At 36.5% G+C, this 27,143-nt stretch overlaps 1 protein-coding gene across 11 annotated transcripts in view; it reads right to left on the reverse strand.

Moving 5' to 3' along the window:
• Positions 1–1,602: 1,602 nt before the first annotated feature.
• Positions 1,603–27,143, reverse strand: part of kdm6a (lysine demethylase 6A) — a 218,523-nt gene continuing 192,982 nt past the window's right edge. For all 11 annotated transcript variants that reach the window (XM_062975178.1, XM_062975175.1, XM_062975176.1 and 8 more), the window contains 8 exons: positions 25,366–25,440; positions 24,876–25,024; positions 22,936–23,050; positions 21,082–21,269; positions 20,100–20,241; positions 15,249–15,375; positions 10,186–10,356; positions 1,603–3,240 (listed from right to left, as the gene is read on the reverse strand). In XM_062975178.1, coding sequence (XP_062831248.1) covers positions 3,211–3,240; positions 10,186–10,356; positions 15,249–15,375; positions 20,100–20,241; positions 21,082–21,269; positions 22,936–23,050; positions 24,876–25,024; positions 25,366–25,440 — 997 coding nt within the window. In that variant the 3' untranslated portion in view covers positions 1,603–3,210. The remainder of the gene's footprint in view (positions 3,241–10,185; positions 10,357–15,248; positions 15,376–20,099; positions 20,242–21,081; positions 21,270–22,935; positions 23,051–24,875; positions 25,025–25,365; positions 25,441–27,143) is intronic.

Genomic DNA, 27,143 nt, shown 5'->3' on the forward strand with positions numbered 1-27,143 from the left:
AGAGGGATATGTTATTGCCCCAACCTTATTTTACATCTTCATAGCTATGAATCTACACCTTGCTGACAGGAAGCTTCCACCTGCTGTGGAAATCATGTATCGGACAAATTTCAAGCTTTTTCGGCAGGCTGAAATCCGAAAGGTAATAACTTGCTTGGAGGAAGACCTACAAGCCAACTTTGCAGAAGTGTATGAAAAGTCTGGCCTTTAATTTAACATCAAAAAGCATGAAGTGCTTTACCAGCAGGCACAAACCAATCTCTCTGCAACGGCAACAATATAGCTTAATCGTTTTATGCTAAGAAATGCTGACCATTTCTGCGACTTTGGAAGCCATTTCTCCTCAAAAGTTGTAACTGATGCTGAAATACAACAGTCTGAAGTCTGTGAGGATGAAGAAGAGAATGTTCATGGATTGGGACATCTGTAGGAATACGAAGATGCTTGTTTATAAAGCTATTCTTCTTCCAACTCTATTGTACGCCTGCAACCATCTACAAATGTCACTCTCAACTTCTGGATATTCCATTAGCATTGCCTTCAAAAAAAATCCTGAAAATATCTTGGGAGGACAAGCAGACAAACGTCAGCATTCTGGAAGAAGCAAAGATCACCAGCACTGAAACAATGATTCTCCACCGTCAACTTTGCTGGACTGGCCATGTTGTCTGAATGCCCAATCACCACTTCCCAAAGCAGTTATTTTATTTTCAACTCAAGAACAGAAAACGGGATGTCGGCGGGAGCAAAAGCGATTTAATTATGAGTTTTGAGCTAACCTTAAAAAATGGGAAGTACTGGGACCTGAGCATTGAAACTAGAGGTCAGTTGTTACCAGCACTGATAAGGATTTTGAAGAGACACGAATAGAGGGCGAAAGGAAAAAACATGCCAAGAGGAAGATGCATCAAGCAAATTCTTGTCGTGACCGCTTCCATCTGGAAATCTGTGTCCTTAATGTAAAAGACGATGTGGATCCAGAATAGGTTTTCACAGTCATTTATGAATCTACTGCCAAGGTTCTACTTCTGGAAGACAGTCATACTCAGCCACGAGTGATCACCCATGATGATGGTCCACGGGCATGAATGTGCTCCCTTCTTGCTTTTGCAAAATTGATTCAATCACCACATCAAAAGTAACTTATGAAATCCAAGAGCAGCAAGAATTCTTCACACAAAGATAGCAATGTTTTGGTACATCCTGTCCTCTTTTAACAGAAATCACTGGACTCTCAATGAATTTCAGTCTAATAAATGAATAAGTCAAAATCACCTTGAGAATGGTTTAAGTGCAGCATGAATTACTACCCATGCAAAGTTCTGTTCTTTTACGAATTTCTGTGTTTGAGGTAGAATTTATTTTTAGCATGTTGTCATATGCTAACTCTGGTTTATAGCCACATTTTGTTATAAGGTAATATTTCCCCTTCTTATGGCTTTATCTGTTGAGAATTACATTCTTATACAGTTTCAAAAATGGAAGAATATTGATGCTTTATGAAGGCAACATAAAATATAATACAGTATTTCTGGAAGTCAGAATTATCAGTTCACTCAATGCAGAATCTGATGAATCAGTAAACTAATCCACTAGGATGAATAAAGATATTGGATTTAGATTTAATGTGTTTCCACGTAACAGTTCAGAAAGTATGGGAGCAATTATTAGAATAAAATGCTATCATTAACTTTAAACTTCAAACAAATAAGGTGTCCTATAGGACTCTAATGCTTTAAAAATCATCAATATATTTGAATTACAAAATAAACAGAAATATAGCATAATTTGTACTTAAGACAGTGCAGCCATATGCTTATTTTAAAAAGGGAACTGGAATGTACAAATCTTGTTTTAGTTGTGTTCTAAGATATCATTCTCATTAAACCTCTATTTCCTTTATTATTCTTTGCTAAATTCCAAGGTGTCTAAATTCAATCTTCAAAAGTCTGTTAAAATGATATTATACTTCTCGGAGCTGCTAGCTAGGTTATTTCCCATGTCCTACTACTACAATTTGGCAATAGCTATTTGTCTGTGATTGCAAGAAGTGCAATTTAACAATAAATCAGTCTGAAGGACATATATCTTGATACATACCATATATATTAAAAATAATCATACTTTTGTAAGTAGTACTTTACAGTAGACACCTCAAATCTACTATAGATGTAAAACTTAAAAACAAGAAAAATTTAGGCTCTAATTCTTTATACATATATTTATATTCAGCTTTCTCTCTATATATGTATATATATTATATATACATAAGCACAAGAGTATATATAAAATATATAACCAGATTCAAAAAAATCAACAAAAACAGGGCAATGTACATATATTCTTTTTGAAACTCAAACAATACAAAAACTTTAAACATTAAACAATTTTAATAAAAGTTTCTGTACAATGCTAAGCAGTTTTATTTACATATAGAAAATGTAATAGGAGTAGTGTTTGAAATTACAGAACTCCTTAAAATTTCAATGGCAGGTAATCTGGAAAAAATAACAGCATTCCATTCACAAATATTTTCAAGCAATAAATATGTATTTATAAATAGTGTAAATTTACATCAAGATTAGAAACAAAATCACAAATCTGAAGTTTATTTTTAGTCTATGTGCAACCCATTTATCTTTGTGACTTGGCTGTTAATTTTTTAAAATTTTATTTAGGAAACAAAAAGTAACCATCATGGTTTCAAAACAAGACAGGATAACATAAAAGCAGTAAAAAAAGTATCACCTAACCTTTCACATTTAAAAAAAAGTGTAGCCCAAAGAAAGACTTAAAATTCTAACTACCTTACAAAGAAATGACCAGCTACGCTAGTACTTTTCCAAGAAAAAACTCTGAAAGGGGAAGGGGAGAATAGATGAAACCAATTCATCAGCCCAGAAACAGAGAAATACAAAAGAGGTGGTCTTCAAGTCAGTAGTCTGTATAATGTTGCCAGTTTTGTCAGATATATACAGAACATGGAATCTTTTTTTAAAATTCAGCTGAATGAGCATTCTATATGTTAAATTCTGGAGTAGGAGCTGTGCTCTCTCCTGTCCAGTTGGTTGACACTCCGCACTTGGAAGGTTGCATAGACACAGCTTTCAGCCAGCAGCCTTATGGGATCGCTACAAAAATCAGTGGTGCAGAACTGGGTCACTTCCTGAATATCAGAAAAGTTTTATGTAAATGTCCTTGGAAAAAATGTCAAGATGAAGATGATGGCAATGGAGGTGCCTGAAAAAGAGAAAACACATCACATTATCTTTTAAAAACGGGTGCTTATGGTATTAAGTAGAAGCATAATTAAGCAATGTTGGCTTTGAAAATGCATCTTCCTGGTCAACCACTCTACCTTTTTTTGTAACAAGACTCATCTTGCTATTACTCTTCAGTTCTCTTGAAAATATACATATCTCAAGTTTCATAACCACAAATCTGGATCCTAACTTTCCTTCTGTAAACACAAGGCTTCTGTTACCTTCCCTTTTGAACTGCAGTTTCCCACATCCTTGAAAACCTGTCCTTGGGAAATTGGGAGAACCCTTCAAAAGTGTGGGAAGTAATAAGTGGAGGACAACAGATAAAGAGGTGGGCAGAAATTATATGAAAGATGGAGCAATTTTGGATCTAATCAGGTAAAGGCCAACGTATGGACTTGAAGTTAAATAGATATTCTGAAGGCTGTCTTAATGCCGTCAGCCCTTCAGACCAGTGGTTCTCAATCTGTGAGTACCCAGGTGTTTGGCCTACAACTCCCATAAATCCCAGCCGGTTTACCAGCTGTTAGGATTTCTGGGAGTTGAAGGCCAAAACATCTGGGGACCCACAGGTTGAGAACCACTGCTTCAGACTTTCTAGAGTTTCCTTTTTCCAGCCACAAGAAAGTGAATTGCACCTCAGTAATGGCAATTTGCCTTTTAAATATGCTGCACTCCAAACTTTAAAACAGAGGTCAACTTCTGGTCACTATGAATGTTCTAGTTATTCTTTGTTCCTTCAGGAAGGAATAAACAAATTACTCAATTTTTCTCCCCACTGTGAAGATATTTGCAAAACCATTTTGCTACCTTCACTCACCTGCTCCTGCAAACATGGCCATGTAGTGACTGGAGGGTTGGCAGTTAAGGATACTCTGGCTATGTTTTGATATGTTATCGAAGGCTTTCATGGCCGGGACCACAGGGTTGTTGTGTGTTTTCCGGGTTGTATGGCCATGTTTCAGAAGTATTCTCTCCTGACGTTTCGCCCACATCTATGGCAGGCATATACCTCACAACCTCTGAGGATGCCTGCCATAGATGTGGGTGAAACGTCAGGAGATAATACTTCTGGAACATGGTCATACAGCCCGGAAAACACACAACAACCCTATGCTTTGATAGTTTGCACATAATGATGATATCATTATCTGGAATCTCTTGGGAGTTCCTGGAGAATGGCTGCATCATCATATGCCAGATGCTGAAATACATCTGTATGGCGATCCTTCACTGCTCCTGTACTATTACATGGTCATGTTGGGCAGAAGGGAAGAAAATGGCAAGGGAGGAAGAGTCCCCCAAGTCTTTTTGAAGATATGAATAGGGGAGATGAAAAGGGAACCTCAAGGGTAACCTTAATGGAATTTATTGACACTTGAGAAGTTCTTTTCTTCCCTGCCCCAAGATTACACATAGTGTTGACAAAGTCAATAAGGAAATGTGTTTCTGCTTTATATAATTCTATAACTTGGGTTCTTCAATGGTGGGAGACAGCATATAAACTCTGGAATTCACTGCCACATGATGCAATATATTTACACATTGTAAAGCTTGAAAAGGGAGGGGGTTACAGAAATCCATTTTAGTGTTATCAATAGGTAACAATCATGGCTATGCATCATCACCTATATCTTGCTGGGGAATGCAAGACAGAGAATGCAACTCTCTGACACTTGTCCATGCACTTTATTAAATGGCCTTGAAATTGTGTACTTTTTTATATGCCTGACCCCTTTTTATCCATAGTGATGATGCTTGTATCATTACCTCATTTTGTATGGTCACTATGTGTTTTACTATACATTGTGTTTTAATTGCTTATTTTATTTGATTGTTGTATCATTGTTTTTAGTTATTGATATTTATTTCAATGTGTTATATTTTGTTCCTGTTCTGGGCTTGGTCCCATGTTAGCCGCCCCGAGTCCCTTTGGGGAGACGGTAACTGGATAGAAAAATAAAGTATTATTGTATGACACAGCAAACAGAATAAATATGCTGGATTTCGTATCACAAAATCACAAGTCGAACACTTCCCAAGTGTCTAGGAGTGTGTGATATATTTTCGGATGATGCGTGTAGATCCCAGTAGGGTGGCTTTTTGCAGTTGACAGATCGTAATTTTGTCAATGCCTATTGTTTCCAAATGCCGGCTGAGATCTTTTGGTACAGCACCCAATGTGCCGATCACCACTGGGACCACCTGCACTGGTTTCTGCCAGAGTCTTTGAAGTTCAATCTTGAGGTCCTGATAGTGGCTGGGTTTTTCCTGTTGTTTTTCGTCAATGCGACTGTCACCTGGGATGGCGACATCAATGATCCAAACCTTATTATTATTATTATTGTAATTGTATCCTGCTGGCAACTTTTTACAAGTAATTGATTGGCCAGAGTGTTGAGCTTCTGCTTTAGATAGGCTCTAATTGGATTCAACGTGGCTATTATGTTCTTTATTCTCTGCTAGTATCAGTTTTTTATTTACATGACCCATCTCTGTTTCAGGTTCAACCCTAGTTTGTAAGTTCTGTACAAAGAACATTCTTCACTCCACGCATGGAACTCATACCTACACATAAATAGGCCTCCCATTGACATGATCTGCTGATCCATAAAAACGATAATTGGATTATACTAGTAAGATCTTATATGAGAATACTATTGAAAGTCTACCCACATGTAGTGAAAACTGTGTTGAAGACCTAGTTTCACCTTGCATTTAATAAAACAGAAGAATGTGTGAACTCATCCTTAGTAGCATGATTCACGACATGCACAGTCACATTCTATATGGACTGTGTATTTTGTCTTTCCTGAATGGCATTTCCAAGTGACAAATGGCAGAATGTGATTTTTTGTTATATGCAAATGTCCTACTCTTCCTAGAGATACAGTGCAATCTGTTCATTAGCGCTGCCTTCCTGCTGACCACACAAAATTAAGTGTTCTTTTAGATGAAGGTACTACCTTAAAAAACCAGATCATGCCTTTGCTAGCCTAGTAGATTGAGTCAGTAAATACGTTACTTAAATTTCCTAAACTAAGGATCAAAGAAGAAATATGACAGCACCAATGGAGGACTACACCCCCATGTTAACAAGAGATTCAATGAACAAGATGTAATCTGGACTGCAACATGGGATAAAATGATTAAATTGCAGTTGCGATTGCAATAACTATCCCTCTCCCTGCAGCTGCTAGAATCAATTATTTTATTGTCAAATGCAATGCATTTTTTAAAAAATGCCCTGGGACTGCACCTAATTCAAAAGATCTGGAAGATAGTCTTCAAGTTTGGTTGCTTCAGTGTAATGAGTATGAGATGTTTGACAGGGATTGCCCTCAATATTGACATAGTGAAGTTAACACATTAGATGGCAAAGATGTGCACTGTAAATAAGATAAATGAATAGCTCTTTAAGAATTGCAAGTGATGGTGATCTGAAATTGATCTCTGCATCTTTCAGGATATATTCCAATACAACTGAAATGTTCAGAGTCTATGGCTCTTTTTCAGTCCTTAAAAAATAGAATATTTGAACCAGAAGCAGTAAGCAAAACTCTGCTCCATTTCTGGCATCAGGTGATGAAAGCTATTCAGGTAGATTCATAAATCTTAACAGCTGGGGCTCTTCTGAAGGCACATCTTTGGAGTAATTGAAACTTTTCAGTTGGCTGGCATTCAGTTTCTAGTCCGTAAAATGAAACATCTCTACCAAGTATTCGATGGCACCTTGAATCAGAAGGTTCTGTTATATTTGGAAATCTCCATGGTTGTTCAATGATGTAAGTGATAAATTTATCAAATACAGATCATGCAATATTAGTGAAGTGCCCCTACATATCAATTTTCTCCACATATTTTTGATCTTCTGTAGTACTTGTAGGACCAGAAAGCAAACTGGGAAGGAATAATTCAGTACTCCTTGCAAAGTACTCATTAAAGTAAGACCTTCATTTTTTTTCTTCTATCATGTATACAGCTTTTGTATTTGAGGGTTGAAATATGAAAATAAAGAGGCTTCTGTGTTGACATCTAAATATATACCATTATCTGCAGCAAAAGAAACCTGTAGTTTTGTAAGGCTGCTGGTTCAGGCAGTCTGCAATCCTGTCTGAACGTTTGCAAATGTTTTGAACAAAGAAATTCTAGATACTTTTCTGTCCATGACAGTATATCAGTGGTTTCCTTGTCCATCACTGAAATTCTAGTAGTAATTTTGTTCAAGAGAACCTTGAAAAATTATCCTAGACTGAGTTGTTGCAAGAAAAATCAAGATGTCTTTGATTCAGAGATAAGGCATCATGGCCTTTGCGAAGAAGAAATATCAATAAATTGATCTTTGTTGATATTTGTCATCAACCTGGATTCTACTTATATGACCCAATGAATGAAATATCATAAAATATGTGTAGTATTTCTTTTTTAAAAAAAACCCAAAAAAACAAAAACCAGGTAATGACTGATGAATCAAACAGGATCATGAAGACATGCCTCTGGGAAAGATAAAGGCCAGTGTGTGTAGCTACATTTTTGATACTACTGTTCAGCTTTTTATCCAAAAGAGACATGAACATACCTATACATGAAGATTAACATCTGAAGCACTCTTATGAGGCAGATTTGGCAGATAGCAACAAAGACACAGTCCTTTTCACTGGCAGTCTCCCAATTAAGGAATGCTCCCTCCAGCAAGTATCCTTCTAGTGCCAGGTCAAGACTTGTCTCTATTCCAGGCACTTGAAAGGCTTTTTAAATGCAGTTTAAACAAGTTTAATTGGGCATCATTGAGCTTTTTATTTTTTACCAGAGGTTGTTATGATTTAATATGATATGGGCAACTATTCCATTGTGGCCATTAAAAATATATATTTGTAATCTTGTTTAAATACCTTGAATAATTTCGCAAATATCAACAATATTCTATGTTTTAGCTCCTTTATCAGTCTATTTTTATCATGTTATTGTTGAAGAATTTCATTATTTTGTTTAGTTCTGTATTTTCAACTTATTTTTAACTTACATCAACTATCCTGGGTTTTCCTGGCAAGATGTGTTCAGAGGGAATTTGAGAGTGTGACTTGCCCAAGGTCATGCAGTGGGTTTCCATGGCTGAGCAGAGATTTGAAGTCTGGTCTTCAGAGGTATACTTCAGTACTCAAACCACTACACCACACTGGTTCTCTGGTATTTTATTATTGATCATTTAATGAATGAGCTATTCTTTTTTGTCTGACTAAAGTAAAAAATAATAATTTGCCGTTACTGAGGCCTATTACTGGCCAAATAATTTGTCTCTGAAAATGTTTCATTAGCTAGCATAACAGATGTGTCTGTTGGCAATAAAGATGTAAGGATTCATATAGTTAATAGGGTTGTGTATTGGAAAGAATCCATGGAAAAAACTTCCTTTACATTCAGGACTATATGGAAGTTTATTTGCCAGCTCATGTAAGCATTAACCCACAAAGTATGAATAACTTAAGTTCCAAGAATTATCTCTGAAAAAACAAAATCTTTGTATAGGAATACTTAGACTCAGAAGGAAGACTGCTGAAATCATATGTTAGAAATCAGAGATGCTGCTAAAGGCGATTTAATTATTCCAGAATTGTCTGAGGAAAAAGCTTTCATTTGCCAATCAAATAGTTTTGAGTTGTTCATGGTTACAAAATCTATTGCTCTAAATCCTTATATTTGCAATTCAAAGAAAAGCTCAGAATCAGTGGCAGTCGAAGCTTACAGATAAATTCTGTAGGACTTTATTAGTAGTGAGGCATAGAATTGGTAGCAAACAACCTGCCCTATATCAGATTCTATCCATTGCGTCCTATCAGATTTTGTCCATTGTGTCCTATTGCCCCTTATTCAAAGAGGGGAGATTTTGAGCACCAGTCTCCTTGCTTTTCTGAGTCACATCAATAGGGAACACAGGTGTCAGATCAGTTTTGCCATGGTAAACTCAGTCACTTATGGCCATGTCCACCATGTCCGCCTTTTTCCTGCTCTTTTTTTTTTTTTTTTTTAGAAGAAATGAGTCTTTATTTCATCTACAGAAACTCAACAACAGGCCATCTCTCAACGGGCCTCAGCTCTTCAAAGTATAGTTTAAATGGTGGAAGATCAACTGTGTCAAATTTACCCTCCTTGCTAAATCTGTCTTAACTGCGTAGTTAATGGAAGGGGTACATAATAAACCAGTAGTTTCTTTGCTGTGTCTTTAAAAAATGAAAACATCTAAAATACAGCTGGCCTGGCTATGTGGGGTGCCTATCCACCTCATCTTTAAAAGATGGCAATAGCTGTGGAAAGAAGGAAAAGCAATCTTAGTGAACAGACCTTCCTAGAGTGACTGACTGTAAAGGGATGGTTAAAGGCATAGCTAACAAACTCTAGTACTTCTGCTTAAGTCCTGTATTCACCAGCTTGTCTTCTGCACTCTTGCTATCTTTTCTCTACCTCTACCTGTTCTGCTTTTCTAAAAACATTTGCTGATTTGTTGTGATTTTACAGTGGAAGAGTTAGGTAGTGGTGTCAAAATTCTGTGATTATTACAGATACAACTAATCTGAAGGAATACATATACTTGCTTTTTGAAAGCAAGCAAGCAAGCAGGCATCAGATGACTGGATACAACTAATGTGCCACAGCAGCTCTTACGTTTGCTGCTAAGTAGCAGTAGAATGTAATAAATTCATACTATCCAGAAAACTATGGTTTACTTATAAAAGAGTATCAGCTGTAGGTTAGTTAATTTTTAAAAGGTACAATTATATTTTCTATGTTTAATGACTACTTAATAGGCAAAAGATTCCTATCCTCTCCGCAGAACATACAGTTACAATGATTTGAGTTCAACTAATAGAATTCAAGTATACAGATGTGCCAATGTGATTTTGCCTCACAAAGACATGTCACTTACTAATGTAAATTGGTCATAGATTTGCATCAGTTCCTCCATTTTGTATTGTTCTAGCACCACAAAGTTTTCCAGGTTCCCACATATCTTTCGTGCACAATCTAGGCAATGTACAATATAGGTTTTCCGAGCATTACTCTCATTTGTGACATAAAGCAAATTGAAGACTTCCACCTGTTAACATAAACACAAGTCAAAATTAAGTTGTAGCAATATGTAAAATTAGTAAAACACCGCAGTACCTCAGGCTCAATAATAATAATAATAATAATAATAATAATAATAATAATAATAATAATAATAATGCTAATAATAAAAATGAATTTATTACCCGCTTCTCTCTGAGACTCGAGGTGGGATACAACATCATTAAAACAAGAGATAAAACACTATTAAAAGACATACAACAAAATACACGAAGTCAAAATACAATTTAAAATACACTAATAAAATCCAGATTAAAATTCACAACTTAACATTCACTGGGTAGGCCTGCCAGAGGAGATGAGTCTACAATTGTGTCTTAAATTCCAACAGCTGATCTAGATGTCAAATCTCTTCCGGGATCTCAATGTGCAAAGCTAAATTCTAGAACTGTCACTATGTTGTGTAGGTGATAAACAAAGAAGCTTGCATTAGCAGGCTGGCAGTGCAAAAATTGGGAGACAATGTAAAAAAAAAAAGCACAGATATAAATATAGAAAAATAATCCCATTGGCCTTTGAGGCCACAGACCCTCCAAAACTAAGATTCTGGATGCTCTATTCACAAACAACTTCTGTTACTTTATGCACAGAGTTTTCAAATGCTAAATAAATATTACATTGTTATTATATGGTACCAATGGAAAGTGGTAACATGTTGCATTAAGAATTAATAGATTTAAAAAGGGTTGCAAAATGGATGAGGCACCTCTTAAAACACTATACAATAGGGGTGTGTGATCAACAAAAAATGTTTCAACTCATTAATAAATTAGAGGGTGGTGGTGATTCATTTCTAAAGTGGTTCTAAAATATCCGTGGGGTCCGTGTCGTAACTATTATGAAATAATGAAATTTTTGTTATTGTTTTGTTATGTAATTGGGCAAATGAGGAAGCTTCTGGGGCTCCTTTCTCTCTTATTTTACATCTATCACGATGAAATCTGCTACAATTGTAGAACACATTTACCACTGTTCCCCACTCCCCTCAAGTTTCAGAACTTTTCACCCTCCACAGATTTTTGGGAATTTTCTAATTTTTGTGAACAATATTTTTTTTAAAAAACTACAAGAGCTATCTTCTTGAATTTCTCTACAATGAGACAACATAATCAGGGCATCATTCCCACCAAGTTTCAAAAAAAAAAAAAAATAAATAATTCGCACATCTACTGATTTTGGGGAAGTTTTAAAATTTTGGTCATTTTAAAAAGACAGAGAAATTATCCCTTTAAATTTATAATGTATCTTAGCTTCTATGGCTGGCTGGTGTGGAGTAGGGAGGGGTGGTTGGCAGGTGACCAGACCCCCTCAAAAGAGGTAGTCACTAGGGGTGTTCAATTCAAGTAAACACAAAATAGTTTTGGAAAACTACAACTTTGGGATTGTTTCCTCAGTCACTCTAGCATAGATAGCAGATGCAATAACTGAGAAGAATTTCCCACCCACAGAATGGTTTTGGAAAAAAAAATTAAAAAAAACTTTTGCTCCCAGCAGTCACTCCTTAGCAGAATCAATAATAAATCAAATTATAGAAGTAAAATAAAAAATATATAGAAGACACCCAGCAGTCCGGATTCCTCCTAATAGCTGTTAGTCAGTCCTCCTAGCCTCTCTTAATGTAGCCTAGCTTACTGCATTCCTAGCCTTAGCCTAGCCTGCTGTTCTGCTCTCTCTTCTCTCCCAGCTCGCAATGGAGGGAGCCTTGTGGCACTCCTTAATTTAAAGGGGAATGGTCGTGGCTCTGCCTCCCCTCCCCCAGCCCTGATAGGCTGGGAGGCATACCAAGGGCAGCATACAAACATTTTGAGTAAGAAAAAATAATGTCCATGTTCTGCATTTTCCACTGTACTCCAAGAAAAGGAGCCTAAATCTTCTTCTTGGTCTCACCTCTCACAAAAAAGAAAAAAAAAACTCATCGAGTTTCAGCTACTAGTTCCAATTAGAGGAGCCCAAACAAATTAATGGGATTTATATAAATATCATTTTTTTCACAAATCAATTGATCTAATGTAGCTACCAGTCACATTTTAGGCCAATATTTTTGTCTATAATGACCTAGTAGAGATATAACTGTTGTTATTATTAGCTGCTGTCAAGGAGACTTTGATTTATGGTGACCCTATGAATGAAACACCTCCAAATCACCTTATCCTCAACAATCCTGCTAAGGTCTTGCAGATCCAGGGACATGGCTTCCTTGATTGAGTCTATCCATCTGAAACACACTCTTGTCTTTTCCTACTGCCTACATCAAGCATTTGTGTCTTTCCTAGTCTAGTGATATGGCCAAAGTACTATAGTGTCAATTCAGTCACTTTAGCTTCTAGGGAGAATTTAGGCTTGATTTCATCTAGGATTCATTTATGTGTTTTTTAGCAGTCCAAAATATCCATAGAACTCTTCCAGCACTACATGTCAAGTAAGTTGATTTTCTTTCTATCACCTTTTTTATTTTCACTTTCACAATCATACATAGAAACTAATCTAACTACATATGCATTTTAAAATTTTATAATTCATGTTTTAATACAGTTTAATAGAGTTTTTAATTGATGTGGTGTTGTAATGTTTATTGATTTTGTTATTGTTTTATTGAATGTGTTTTGGGCAATGTAAATTGCTGACTGTTGTAAGCCACCCTGAGTCCCTACGGGTGACAAGGGTGGGGTAAAGTGATGTAAATAAATAAATAATAAATGGGAAATAGAATGGCATGGACAATTTTTCCTACAATCTTTGATTATCCTATCTTTCCTACCTTTGCATTCCAATTCCCTATGATTAACAAGATCTGTTTTGGTGTATGATCTATTTTCTGCTAAGTTCCAACAAAGAATATTTCTCTTTGTTCTTCTGTCTCTGTATTTAGAGTATAAATTTGGATTATGGTTATATTGATGGGTTTTCCCAAAATGTTACATTATTTGATCAGATTTTGCATGAAATCTTTTAACTGCTTCTGCAATATAATAAATAATAATAATAAACTTTATTTTTATATCCCACCCCATCTCCCCGAAGGGACTCGGGGTGGCTCACAACAGGGACAAGCCCGAAACAACGACACAACATATTTGACAAAAACTTAAAACATTTCAACAATACACAAAATAAAATAATGGACAATACATTAAAATCCAAGCAGATAAAATCAGAGTACAGTAGAGTCTCACTTATCCAACACTCGCTTATCCAACGTTCTGGATTATCCAATGCCTTTTTGTAGTCAATGTTTTCAATAAATCGTGATATTTTGGTGCTAAATTCGTAAATACAGTAATTACTACATAGCTTTACTGCGTATTGAACTACTTTTTCTGTCAAATTTGTTGTCTAACATGATGTTTTGGTGCTTGATTTGTAAAATCATAACCTATTTTGATGTTTAATAGGCTTTTTCTTAATCTCTCCTCATTATCCAACATATTTGCTTATCCAACGTTCTGCCAGCCTGTTTATGTTGGATAAGTGAGACTCTACTGTAATTAAAAGCAAACCAGCGGGGACAGGATTCATAAAGTGCTGTATCATGGAAATGAGTAACAGTGATAAAGTGCCATACGCTTTTAAAACATAAAGAAATATTCTAATGACAGCTCTATTGGGCCTATTCATTCAAACGCGCTCTGGAACAACCATGTTTTCAATTCCCGGTGGAAAATGGGCAGGGAAGGAGCTAACCTGATCTCCTTAGGGAGAGAGTTCCAGAGCCGAGGGGCCACTGCCGAGAAGGCCCTCTCCTTCGTCCCCACCAGCCGCATTGAGACAAAGGCGAGAGCGAGAGGAGCGCCTCCCCGGATGATCTTAGGGTTTGCGTTGGTTCGTATCTCTCCTCACTATTAATGTCCCATACTTCCTTAGATTTTCATTTCATGAGTAAATAATTATCTGATTCAAAATGCCCAACTCCTGTCTATTTTATAAAATATTGCAATACTGCTTGTCCCAAGTATTATATTTTTAATAAATTCAATTTCTTGTTTTACTATGCCTAATTTTCCTATTCATGTTTCTTATTTTCCATGTTCCTATAATATGCATTGTGCACCTTCAGATTTTTCTTTCACCTCTGAGCCCAAACATCCTTTCAGGCTGAGTCCAGTTGCACCATTAGCCACAGTACAAATTCCAGTTGCCCCCTATTCTACCCCAGGAGCTCACTGAATGCTATTCCACCTGAGAGACCCATCTGGCATTGTCTTTTATTTCATATTGGATTGTCTCATCATAGGGTTTTGATGGTAAAGGGTGTTCACCATATCCCCTTTGCTCAGTACTACCAAATGTTAGCTATGGTGCCTTTGCCATTGTCTTCGATGCCAGTGTCACCTTTCACTACTGCTGCTGCCGCTGCCCAGTAGCTGTTTGGCATATCATCTGGAAAAGCCTGACTGATATAAAATATGTTACCAGAAGCACTGCTGCGATCAACTAAGTATATTGTTTCACTGGAGCCTACAATCCCACCTTGGAAAGTTAGTACTATTAGTGCTGATGAAAACATTGTTATAATTATATGCATCTTTTGCGCAAGCAAGTGAAGGATGCCCACATTGCCCATTATGTTGATGCCAAGTTAAAAAAAGTTTTGCTTAATGTAAGCATTTGAGACCTAATAAAATTATTCAAAGTTTTTACTTTGATGAGTCAGTAACTGTTTTACAGGGTTTTAAAACAAATTCACTGATGAACAAACTAGCCCAAATATATCTACCATAATTTTCTGCCAATATAATGGTCAAGTACATTTAGCCATAGTGAAGAAAACTTAACACTCCACAATATATTTAATGGGTAAGGAACTTAACCATTATGATAATCAAAGTAGACCTTTGTTAATGCACATATATTTTTATTTACCTCACATATGCTACAGTACAGAGCTGGATCTTCCTTTGTTCTCCCATGCCATACAATCTCTTTTCCTGCAGCAATTAGAGCATCCCTCAAAGTCTGACATTGCTTGAGAGTTCTCAACAGGCAATACCTGTAACAGAAATTAAAATCATTAACATATATATTTTTTCATTTTTATGGTTATATTAATTTGTTTTTAATTATAATATTCAAATACGAGGGTTATCCAGAATGTACATTACGTTTTGGAATTAAAAATGAACAAAGTATAGGAGAAAACATTTACCATATGCAGTTGAAAGCCATACCCAAATACCACATCTTACGTAGTCGCCATTCAAATCTAGGCACTTACCATAGGCATTAAGGAGCTTTGCAACTCCTTCCCCATTAAATTCTGCCACTTGCTTCCTCAACCACTTGTTTCCAACAATGGGGGCGTGGCTGGCAACGCAGCGTTTTGGCGACGCTGCGCAGCTGTGGGAAGGGGTGACTGGCTGGTTGAGGACAAGCGGCAGAATTTAGCGGGGAAGGAGTTGCAAAGCTCCTTCATCGCTATGGTAAGTGCCTAGATTTGAATGGCGACTACGTGAGATGTGGTATTTAGGTGTGGCTTTCAACTGCATATGGTAAATGTTTTCTCCTATACTTTGTTCATTTTTAATTCCAAAACGTAATGTACTTTCTGGATAGCCCTCATATATTGTGAGCTGTTCTGATAGGCAGTTTTTTTCAATCTGTTGACCATACATAACCTTAACTGGGTATCACAATATTTTTTTAAAAAACAAACGAACAGGTAATGGTACATTAACATAATATGCTAGTAGTGAAGCAATCCATTAAAACAAAGCATGTTTACTGAATGCATAAAAGACACAGCAACTTGTCATCTTTCTCAACAATCAGCTATTTCAAGCATGATTACGGTTTTCTCCTGAGCAATTCTACTACAACTTCCCTAGTATTCCTCTTATTTAGTGGCTGGAGGATGACATCAGAAATACCTTTGTCTGCCTCAATCTCTCTTTCAGATTGCATAGAAGGAAGGCACAACAGCAGCATACTAGGCCAGAAGTTCTAGGAAACTAGGGAACCCTAAGTCTTATAGCATGTAACACTGGGGGAAGAAAATACTGTTGCTCTCCTGCCATTAAATTTGAAAAGAGATAGCATGACAAAGGCAAGGGTTAATAGACTATCGAAGAGTGCATTATAATTTAAAATAGAAATGAATGACAACTTAAAAGTCCAACTTATTTCAAAACAATGTGCCTTTAAACTCCACCTAAAGTAAAACAGTGAAAGAGGCAAAGATATCTCTTTGGGAGGAAATTCCACAGATTCATCATTGACAAAGCTGTATCTCTTGTGCCAGTCAACTTGGCTGACCCTCACAATGGGTTTGTAATCCACGGGGCACAAAAGTCCAGCCTGCATGCAGCCCCTTAACCCCCTCTCTCCATGCAGTCCTCAAATCAAGGAAAACATAAGTACTGTACTTTACTGCTGAAATTGCAAATCACTTTTGGATAGTATAGTTGTTTGCTGTTGGAATGTGGCAACAAACTGTGCCTAGAGCAGGCCAGAGTAGGTGAGACACCATTTGCGGCAAAGATAATAACCACTCAAACCCAAATGCTCCTACCAAAAGCCCTGTAAAGAACACACTGCTTCCTGAATGCCTGGCTTTGGGTCTCCAGAGCCAGACTCTGTGAGAATGACAGGACTGACTGTGAAGATTGCCAGTGTTGCAGCACAGGCAATTTCACCAGTCATTCTTGCTTCTCCCAGAGCCAGCAAACTATCTACAGCACCCACCTGCTGTCAGCAGCATAAGGGCTTTAATGGTCAACCTCTGTGTTCTCATCATATCCTTACCCTCTTCCAGGAGGCTCCTCAATACCACTGCATTGCCACCCACCTCTTGCAGAGCTGGCAGGCAACCAGGTAAATATTAAAACAGCAACACAGGACAACACACACACACACACACACACACACACACTAAGTGCAGCATTCAAGCACTCACTCAACTTAAAAATGGCACCCTGTAGGACAGAGCTGTCCACATTCATCTACATCAATCCTAAAAATATGAAAAATGTGTGTTCTGCACAGATGCGACCTGAGCTTCTACAAGTTTGTAATTACATTGCAGGCAAATCATACTCTCGGAGAACCCAAATATTTAGGGAATGGGAAGAAGCTGCTCTTGGCTCCAGATCTCAGAATGTTTGTCTTCACTATCTATATACCCATGTAAAGTATATGTTGATCCCATATTTAAGTTAGGAGGAGCCAAAATAATGGATTCTGATGTGAACAATGGATATGTTGGGGGTCATTCAGTGGAAAGGAGAAAGCACCAATGCCACTTCATCATTACTGATTTTTTTTCAAAAAGGCCAGAAAGTGCACCACCATGGATAAACTGACCAAGGTATTGGGTTGATTTTTGACTAAAATATTTAGACTTATACATAAGTATATATAGATCTGCACAATATTATAATTCTCTAAACCTCATTGGGTCACTTTCCCTCCTCCTATGCTCAATCTTGATTGGCTACAACTCCTCATATGACCACCAGTTTGCCCCCCTTTCTTCTCCTTCCCAAACTTTATCGAATAAGGAGGTAGGGCATAAACAGTTGTGGGAAGCAGAGTGAATGCAAGGGAACTGGTGAGAATGGCAGCCTTTTCAAGAGGGTATGGTGTGGATTAGGGAAAACAACAAAGGAAATATTTTGTTTGAAACTGAAAATAGCAATACTGATACATGGCCTGACAACTGATTTTCTGTTGAATGTTCTGGCTACAAATAATAGTTTCAGAATTCTGGGATGATTGGAAGAGAAGTCCTGGGAAAGAATTCGCAGTGAATTTTGTTCCGTCAAAAGAGCCCTCAAAAGAACCTCTGGAACACACATCTTCCTACTACCATCATTTTCAAATTGGATCACAGTTGCTACATATGGCACCTGCAAGCATGATACATAGCTTTATAATAATAATAATAATAATAATAATAATAATAATAATAATAATAACAACAACAACAACAATAATAATGACGATGATGATGATGTTTACCAACCTCACTTCATGGCTCGAGGTGGGGTATAACGTAGTTAAAACATACATATAAAATATGCCATTAAAATGCATATATTAAGATATAAAGAACACCAATAGTAATAAAATGTAAACTTAAAATTGTTTAACATTTTAGAACTAGCTTTTCTGCTGCATAGCAGTAAGCTCATCATCCCAACTTACTTTTCTGCATTTCATTTGATCTTTTCCACATTTCAAGTGACTCCCCTTTATATCACTGGCTAATTATCTGATCTTTGTCCTTTAGATTTCTTTTAGAGAAATACTGGGATTTACTTTAATTAAAGTGTTTTTGGAAGGCCTTTACTGTTTTACAAATGCAATGTTTTATTTGGTTTTACTGCACCAATGTCACACCAGATTGTTTTAATATATGAAACATGTTTTGATTAATGTTTAATTTCTTTATTAATAACCTGAAAAAGTCGTATTTCCATCATGGCTGGTTGATTAGTTGAAAGACATTCCCAAAAAGAGAATGACTCCTGTCCTTTCTTATTTCTTCCTTTTTACTAGGTGATTTAAACAACATGAGTGTGGAGGTGGGGGGAACTGGGACATATAGGAAGGATGCCCACATGAAAAAATAACTAATAACTGATTCTATAACAATACTGAAGACAAAGATTCCAGATGAAAATATCTGAAATATCTTTGAAACCAAGAAGAAACATGCAAGAATAAGAAAGGAAGAGATGGGAAGAAAGATATGCAAAGAATCAACACAAAGTTATTATTATATGGAGAGATTCAGCTGAAACTTTGTCATTTTATAACTAAGGTTGTTTAAACAGTCAAGAAAAGAAGTGCTGGCCGCTTTTATCTCTCATGTCAAAGAAGTGTGTATTGCTCCTTGAAAAAATCTAGTAAATTATAGGATTTCCCCTGCCCTTAAGGTATAGGATTGGATATGATTCTGCACAGAAACCAGAATATCCTAGTTGGAACTGTTCATGTACATAATTGAAAATGTAGTTGTTTCTAGTCTTGTACACTGATATTTGTTCGAGAATTCTGCATTGCAATGCTACCCGTAACCACCTGAGGGCACTATGCTTGGCTGCCCTTGGCTAGAATCCTACATATGTACCACCCTCTTAAATTAACCATGAGTCAGTCTTTTCCTTGAAATTAGTTGAAATGGATAAACTGTCAATAATGATAAGAGAGAAGTCTTTAGAAAAAAAATTAATTACCAGAAGATGTTACTATTTAATAAAGAAAAAAGAAGGAAATCCCTTGGGGGATTTGAGTATTAGGCTATTTATGGCTGTTAGCTAAGAAGACCATATATTTAAACAGGGAGAAAGATTTATATTTGTGCCCTTAGTTGAGTGGGTGGGAAGTCATATTTTAAGTTGTTGGGGGGATTGTGTGTGGGATAAATTGTTTGGGTGGATGTAGGAATGTAGTGTGTTTTATTTGCAATTATGCATGTAATGTATAAATAACAACAACACAAATTAAATGTGAGTCTTGTTTGCAACTACAGTGTTGGAATGATAGTAGAAACAATGACACACTGACATTCTAATTGATATTTTCCAACATAATTATTTTATTTTTAACAAAACTATCCATATTGGACATGCAATACTGTTTAATGCTAACTGAACTCTTCTATATTTAAGCCTAGAAATCTGCAAATTTATTTCACAAAGATCTACATCCTTTATATCATTTTCACATTAATCAAAATAAATTAAGATATACAAATTTAAGAATGGGGCTTACTTGATCATTTCAAAAAGCTTTGGATCTGGGATTTTGATATTTCGTGCTATGTTCCAAGAAAGATGAACCATGGGTACTTTTGACTTCACGCATTGCAATTTATTCCATTCGTACCTTTCCACGGCCAGTTTATATTGGAATGCTGCAAGATAACAGTGAGTAACAAATATAAGTACCAGAATAGCTAAGAGATTGTCCATGTCAATTAAGAAAAGCGTCTAGTCATATGTAATTTTTTTGTATTATTCAAAGAATTTTTCTACATACACTACAGCAAATTTGAAGAAATTAGAGAAATATGACAGCAGTGGCTTTTACTTTAAATAGTCTTTATTTATTTTGTCTGAAGAATCACTAGTAATAATAAAAAAATTACCTATCATTGTCCTTCAGTTGGAACCTTTTAGTATAAAGCTATATTTCAAAGAAAAAGTTCTTCTTTTACGAAGTGTCTTAGATACTGACAACCTTAGATTCATTGCTGCACTCAAATTGGATGGGTTCCCACTTCCACACTTGTATCCAGCTATAGGATTTGAGGAAACAAGACTTTTTCATCAAATTACAGGTTGCAATCATGTCCAAATTGGTGAACGGTGAGCAATCCTTCCACCACAGGATTGCAAATCACCATTAGATCCTTGGTGTATAGCTGTTAGCCAAGACATGATGCACTCTATTGATCAAGCGGGGGGACCATATGTAAGGGAAAGGGGAGTCTGGATATACAGTTTCTAAATTATTTTCCAGATTCCACACAGTTCAACACAAATTTCTTCAATTAGGAATGGTGATTTTGATTCATAAATACAGTTTGAGGATTGACTTTCTATGCCACACAAGTCTTTCTTTCCTATGGAAACAAGTTATTGAGCTGTCCGATTTTCTAACTTTTTCAGTATCACATTTCAGCTTCTTCCGATAGATTACAACTATCGGTAATCTTTTCAGATTTCAATGTAAGTGACTGTAAGTCTTATACCTGTAAGAGGACCAACATTCCAGGCAATGTTGTTACACCAGCCAATAGCCTGCACCCAGTGGACAGTCCCAGCATTTATCCACACCAAATCTCCAGGTCTTTGAATAAATCTATAAACTGGAACATTGGCTTCATACAAATCTTCTAAATTAGGCCACCAAGAGCCCATTAGAAAATTCATATTGTTTCTGAAATAAAAACATAAATATCAGTTGATATAAATATCCTATATAGAAAAAATTAATCAACTCACAATATTGTACACAGCTTAAAAAAAAGAGTACCATGACATTTTGAGAACTGTTTAGTCAGCCCAGGAAACCGAAGGCACATGTGAAATTAGACATATGTATCTAGTTCTTTCATTTCAACGGCTTTGCAACGACAAGTGAAACTGTGATGGATGTGAGAAGTCTCAGCAAAGCCTTGCAGACTAGTCTCGTACATTTGTATAGAGTCAACATCCATTTCTGTTTGTTTCATTTGTAAGGCCCAGTTTTAGTTTTCAAATGCCTCTCCCAAAAATGGGCGCCTTTCCGAATGAGCTTTATGATTCCGTATCCAAAAAACCCACAACCTAATACTTTTGTCCCATTGGCAGCAAAGGGCCGGATTCCCAGGCTCCCCTTCCCCTCAGTTTTAGGACTAGAGGGGTAAAAATCACTACACATAGAGGGCATATCTACCACTTTTAGTCCATCGAGTTTTATAATGTTTGGGTCATCCCCTGATTTTTAGGGATCTTTTTTCTTTCTAGAAAGGAAATCTCCCTTAAAGCATTTCCTCTTTTCCCCGCTGGCCCCGCCCTCTAAGTTCTCCAGGAGCATTAGCAGCAAGCAGACAGGGCAGAACACCATTACTTCCTGCCAAATGTCTGTCAAAGATGATCCACACACCACACACAAAGCCCTGTGCCCACTCAGCCCCACTATTTCACTTTTTCTTTAACTGGTGGCAATGGGGGGGGGGGATTTCCCCTCCCTTTCCCATCATTTTTGGCAGTGGCATGGTTTGTCTAGGAGCTGCCATTTTGGGTCCTTGGTTGCTGTTGCTGCCTTCCTCTTCTCCCCCCATTCTTTTTGTTTGCTGGGGGATTAATTAAAAAGATTAAACTGTGCACACGAAAAGAGGTAAGGAACCGGCTCCCGCTCCTTCTTTCTTTCGTTTCGAGCTAATTTTCATTCAGGATGGGGGTTTACCGTATCGTGCCATCCAAATGAAACAAACGGTATAAGAACACTGATTAAATGGCAGAAATGGGTACCACACACATGACTATTGCACTTTCATAGAACCTATTATCTGACCAAGAGCTACTGAAAACCGCTCATATTTGTTTTGTCTTTGCCTTGGCTTTAGTGCTAAAGAGAGTCACACCATCTTAGTGTGGAAATATTGTGGAGCAGTGCGTTAATTACTTGTCCTTCTCACATCCTTCCTCAAACAATTACATTGAGAAATTAAAAAAGAGTCTGGACAGACACAAAAGCTTATTATGTCTAACAGGAACTTTATATCGTTTTCCCCTGCCATATCATATATGATCCCTCCAAAGTAAAAGCCTATAATGTGATAAAGGGAACCAAGTTAAAACAAACACATACAAAATGCTCCAGGGCTACCAGAATGAGTTGTACTGAATCTTTAGATTATAGCTACAATGAAAAACACATATTTATATTTCCATATGAATACTGCTGTTGCAATGGAATGAGTATAGAAGTCATAGAAAAAATGGTAAGAAAGAAATAGTGGAGCAAAACAAAGAAACAGAGAAATTATAAAAAAAAATACGGAGTGGGTTGTAAAATAATTGGAAGCAGACCATATGGTGATAGAAAATAGTGAACATACTTTTCACAGAAGTCATTCATGACGCCCCAGTAATTTTCAGAAACAACAAACCATTCACAGTCTCCAGGCCCTATATTTATATTGACTGAACAAAAGTTGTTATGTTCCTGATGACCTAAAATTAATAAGAAAAAAACAATAGTGATGAGTGTTGTTTGCAAAGCACTGTAATACATGGTGCATAATATATAAACAAAAATTACAGAACTTAGTATTTATAAAGATTAACACATTTTCTATTCATAAGATTTCATAGATAAGAGACTTCTTCATGTATCAGATGATATATGGTTTTTATGGTGCTGTAGCCATTTTTGTTTTTCAGCAAAATACCATAGACAATCCCATGGAAACATTCAGAAATTTGGAAAATGGACTGAGCACCATAACTACAATGGCTGTGAACAGTGAAATGCTGGAAACATTCTATTTCCTCTGTGTTTTAAGTGTGAAATGTGCACACCTTATCCCTTCGGCTTTCTCTTTGTTACCCTAGCTCTTAGACCAGAGATCTAAATGGATAATGTTAAAGGAGCATTTGAAAGTACAGACAAGAAGCTGTTGGAAAATTTAGGACTAGAAAGTTAGTACAGTAAATATAAAAATTTAAGGAGGGTGAGAGAAATTGATTACCATTATACTCATGCATAAGTCTAGAAATTTAGTCAAAAAATAAACCCAAAAAACCTTGATCGACTTTCCTATGGATCAATGTGAGTACTATAGCTTGACTCTTATCAAAAAGGAAACCATCCATGTCCCATGAACATTTTTTTTCAAATATATTTTTTATTATTTCAGCTTTGCATCATCTTATTTACACTTAATTTCAACTGGTGCATATACCGATACGTGTCTCATTTTTATGTTACAATTCTTTTATCTGCACCTTCTCATTTTATACGTTCTTCCCTTTAATAACACTGCATTCGTTTTATTGTTAACATCCTTTGTCCCATCCACTCTCATCACCCTTCCTCCAAACCACATATTTCCTCTATCTCTTTATCCTTAACTATGCAAACATTTTTCTTAGTTTCTGTACAGTATTTACGTTGGCTTCACCACTTTTTTATCCATTCCATATGTGTCTTCCATTTATTTTTCATTTCTCCTGTTTTATCCTCCTGTATATTTTCCCAAATTACATATGCTATAATTTCAGATTGGACCTGATCATAAATATAGTTGTTCCAATTTTCCATTCTCTGTTTTTTTCACCTTTCTATCCACATGCTATCACTGCCTGTCCTCCTGCTAAAATCATGATTTTAAACTGTTTCTGTTCTTTTGTATTAATTTTATTACTCCCTAATACTCCCATTAACATCAATTCCATATTCAGTTGAAGCAGTATTTTAGGTAGTTTTTCCACTATTTTTTCCTAAGAAGTTTTTACTTTTTGACATTCCCACCACATATGGGCATGCCATTCTTTATTTGTTTCATAGTGTCAGCATATTGGGCTTATCCTTTTTATCATATATAAGAGTTGGGCAGGGGTCCATCCCTTTTCCTGAATAGAGGGGTGAAAGGCAATAGATTAGTCTATCCCGGGACAACCTACAAAGAAGCACCAGCCCCTGTACTCTTTCCACTATGGTGGCACTTATAACCTGTTTGAATGTCTGGGTGGGGAAACAGTGGCAGCTAGCATTCACCCAATGCATTCGAAGCCACTTACATAGTTTCCTTCCTTTTTAGTCCAATGTGATGAAGAGGTTAAATACTGGCCTGTCTTACAATTCTTGCACTATTAGAATTTATGCTGTTATAAGTGAAGTCAAAGAGATTATGAACTCTACTAAGAAAGTTTTCAAAGCCAGGATATTGTTTAATTTCTATTTGCTAATGATATGCAAAGAGAAGCACAAGGATTAAGCTGTTGACTGGGTTTGGGGTCAGCATGTAGCACCATTTAAGCACCACACATTACCTACCTGATGTTCTACTGCCTGGTACCTTCATATACAACTGGACTGTGTTCATTCCTAAAATTGTATGACCAACATGACTAAGAAGATTTCCTGGTGATACTACACGCACAAAAGCAGGAAGCTTTGTAAGCTCATGGAGCTGCAGTTTCCACCTGTTGTAAAACAGAAAACTGATTTAATTATTTGCCGTTTGTAAAAAAAACAACAACACATTATGTATAACACTTTAGAAAAGTAATTTACTAGCAAAACCATCAACCTCCATTAATTACTAACATAGTATGTTGAAATCTCGCTAGGTAATACTAGAACTGCCTGTTCTTAAACAACTTTTAAATAATAATAAATATCTAGCAACATGCTAGATCATCAGATTCAATGACTTAGTTGGAATGGCTCAGCACAATTAGAATTGGCAACAAAGAAAGAACAATATTCAGTTTAGAGTGATGAAAGAGATTTTGGTTTCTTTCACAAAAATAGCCGGACTTACTTTTTATCATCTGAAAGATCAACGTTGGTCCCAAATTTGATCATTTTAAAAGGTCCTTTTCTCCTCCTCCCACAGCTGTAACATAAATAATATAAATAAGAGACTGACAGCAACAAATTGTACATTATGTTTACGAAATTTAACTGTAATTTTAGATCTATCCCATTTAGATCTTTACCCCATTGTATTAGCAAAGGCCTACAACATTAGTGGTTGTCATTTTAGTGGAAGTGTGGTATTAAGTGAGTCAAATATGGAAAAAATAATGATGCACTTATGACACAGAGATGAGCTGGCATCCTGTTGGTTATTCTCAACCAGAGCAGACCAATATAATCAACTTCTAAATGCTGTGTCCAATTCAATGGATCTTGTCTAGACAGAACTTAGCACACAGCATTTAGACCATAATGTGACAGGAGTGGGAAGAATAAGCAGAAGAATAAATAAGTAGGGAGTGTGTAAATATCCTAAATGTACCAGATCCTGTCTGATCATGGACACTAGGCAGGGTCAGCACTGGTTAGTATCAGGTGAGAGTCTCCAGTTGCATAAGGAGCTTGTTTTATCATAGCCTCTCCGATTTACAGGTATGGATGAAAAGCAAGTTGACTCATCTGGAGACAGGGTAGTTGTCAACTGCACATAGCTGACAGTGCTGCCCTTCCAAGATGAGAATCCTTGCAAGCTCTGACATGAAGGCCGCAGAGCTAATAAACATCAAAGACTACACACCTAAATTGTTTTACAGATACCTTGAAAAATGACCTTTGAAATAAACTCTGTGGAGTAGCTACTCATAAAGGCAGGCAACAGTTTTTAGCCGACTCATAACACAAGCTAATTGGGGTCATCACCCACTTTGAGATATTCTTGGAGGATACAGGCAAATCATTCATGAGTTTCCATAATACACCTAGAACTATTTGGAAGACTGAAAGCTTCTAGGCCTATTCACACAGAACACTAGAGCCCATTATACACTGAAAGAATGTCATCTCTTAAAGAAAAGGAGATGGAAGAAAACCTGTAAGATCATATCTCGAGACACCTAGAATTATGATAAAACCTTAGATAGAAAGATTATATCGTGTTTCAAGACCATCTTATCCTTATGGGAAAAAAAGAAATGGGGGAGGGGAGAAATAACAAAAAGCTACTAACAATCATTTTTTTAATTGATGCGATAGCAATAATAATCACTAGTTGCCATGAGTTCAAAGGGTCTTCCTGAAAGACCTTTTAATACAACACGAAAGCCCTATTATGGTATTGGAGGTGGCAAAGAAAGTACTAGTTACCATAATCATACAGAAGGAATTTTAATTGTGAATAGTGCCAGTGGGAAAGGCAAATGTGCTGCAAGAGCTGCCCAACACGTTTTCTTACTTGCCAGGTTTACAAGGAACCCTGGTATACTCTCCATTTCTATGTTTAAGGTGGATGTCTTTTGAGTATCCAGAAAAGAAAGAAGTACCATATTTGTCAGTTCTACAAGCTCTTTATGGACTGTTTCCTAGATGCTTCCTTGATGTAAATCGCTTTTTGAGGAAACAGTCTGCTGGTCAAATTCTCCATGTAACGAGGTGCAATATTTTGAGATCTTGGGGTCTGATTTATTCTTGCTTTCTCAAGAGGACTAGTCAGAGGAGAAGGTAATGGTAACAGTAACTCTATAATGTCAGGAACATCATAACAGCAGCCTTGATTTGAAATCTCGTATTGCAGAGCAGTGGAATGTAGCAATGTCCAATTAAGAATACACAGTTTCAACCACT

The sequence above is a fragment of the Anolis carolinensis genome, chromosome 3 (assembly GCF_035594765.1).
Source record: "Anolis carolinensis isolate JA03-04 chromosome 3, rAnoCar3.1.pri, whole genome shotgun sequence".
Classification (NCBI taxonomy): domain Eukaryota; kingdom Metazoa; phylum Chordata; class Lepidosauria; order Squamata; family Dactyloidae; genus Anolis; species Anolis carolinensis.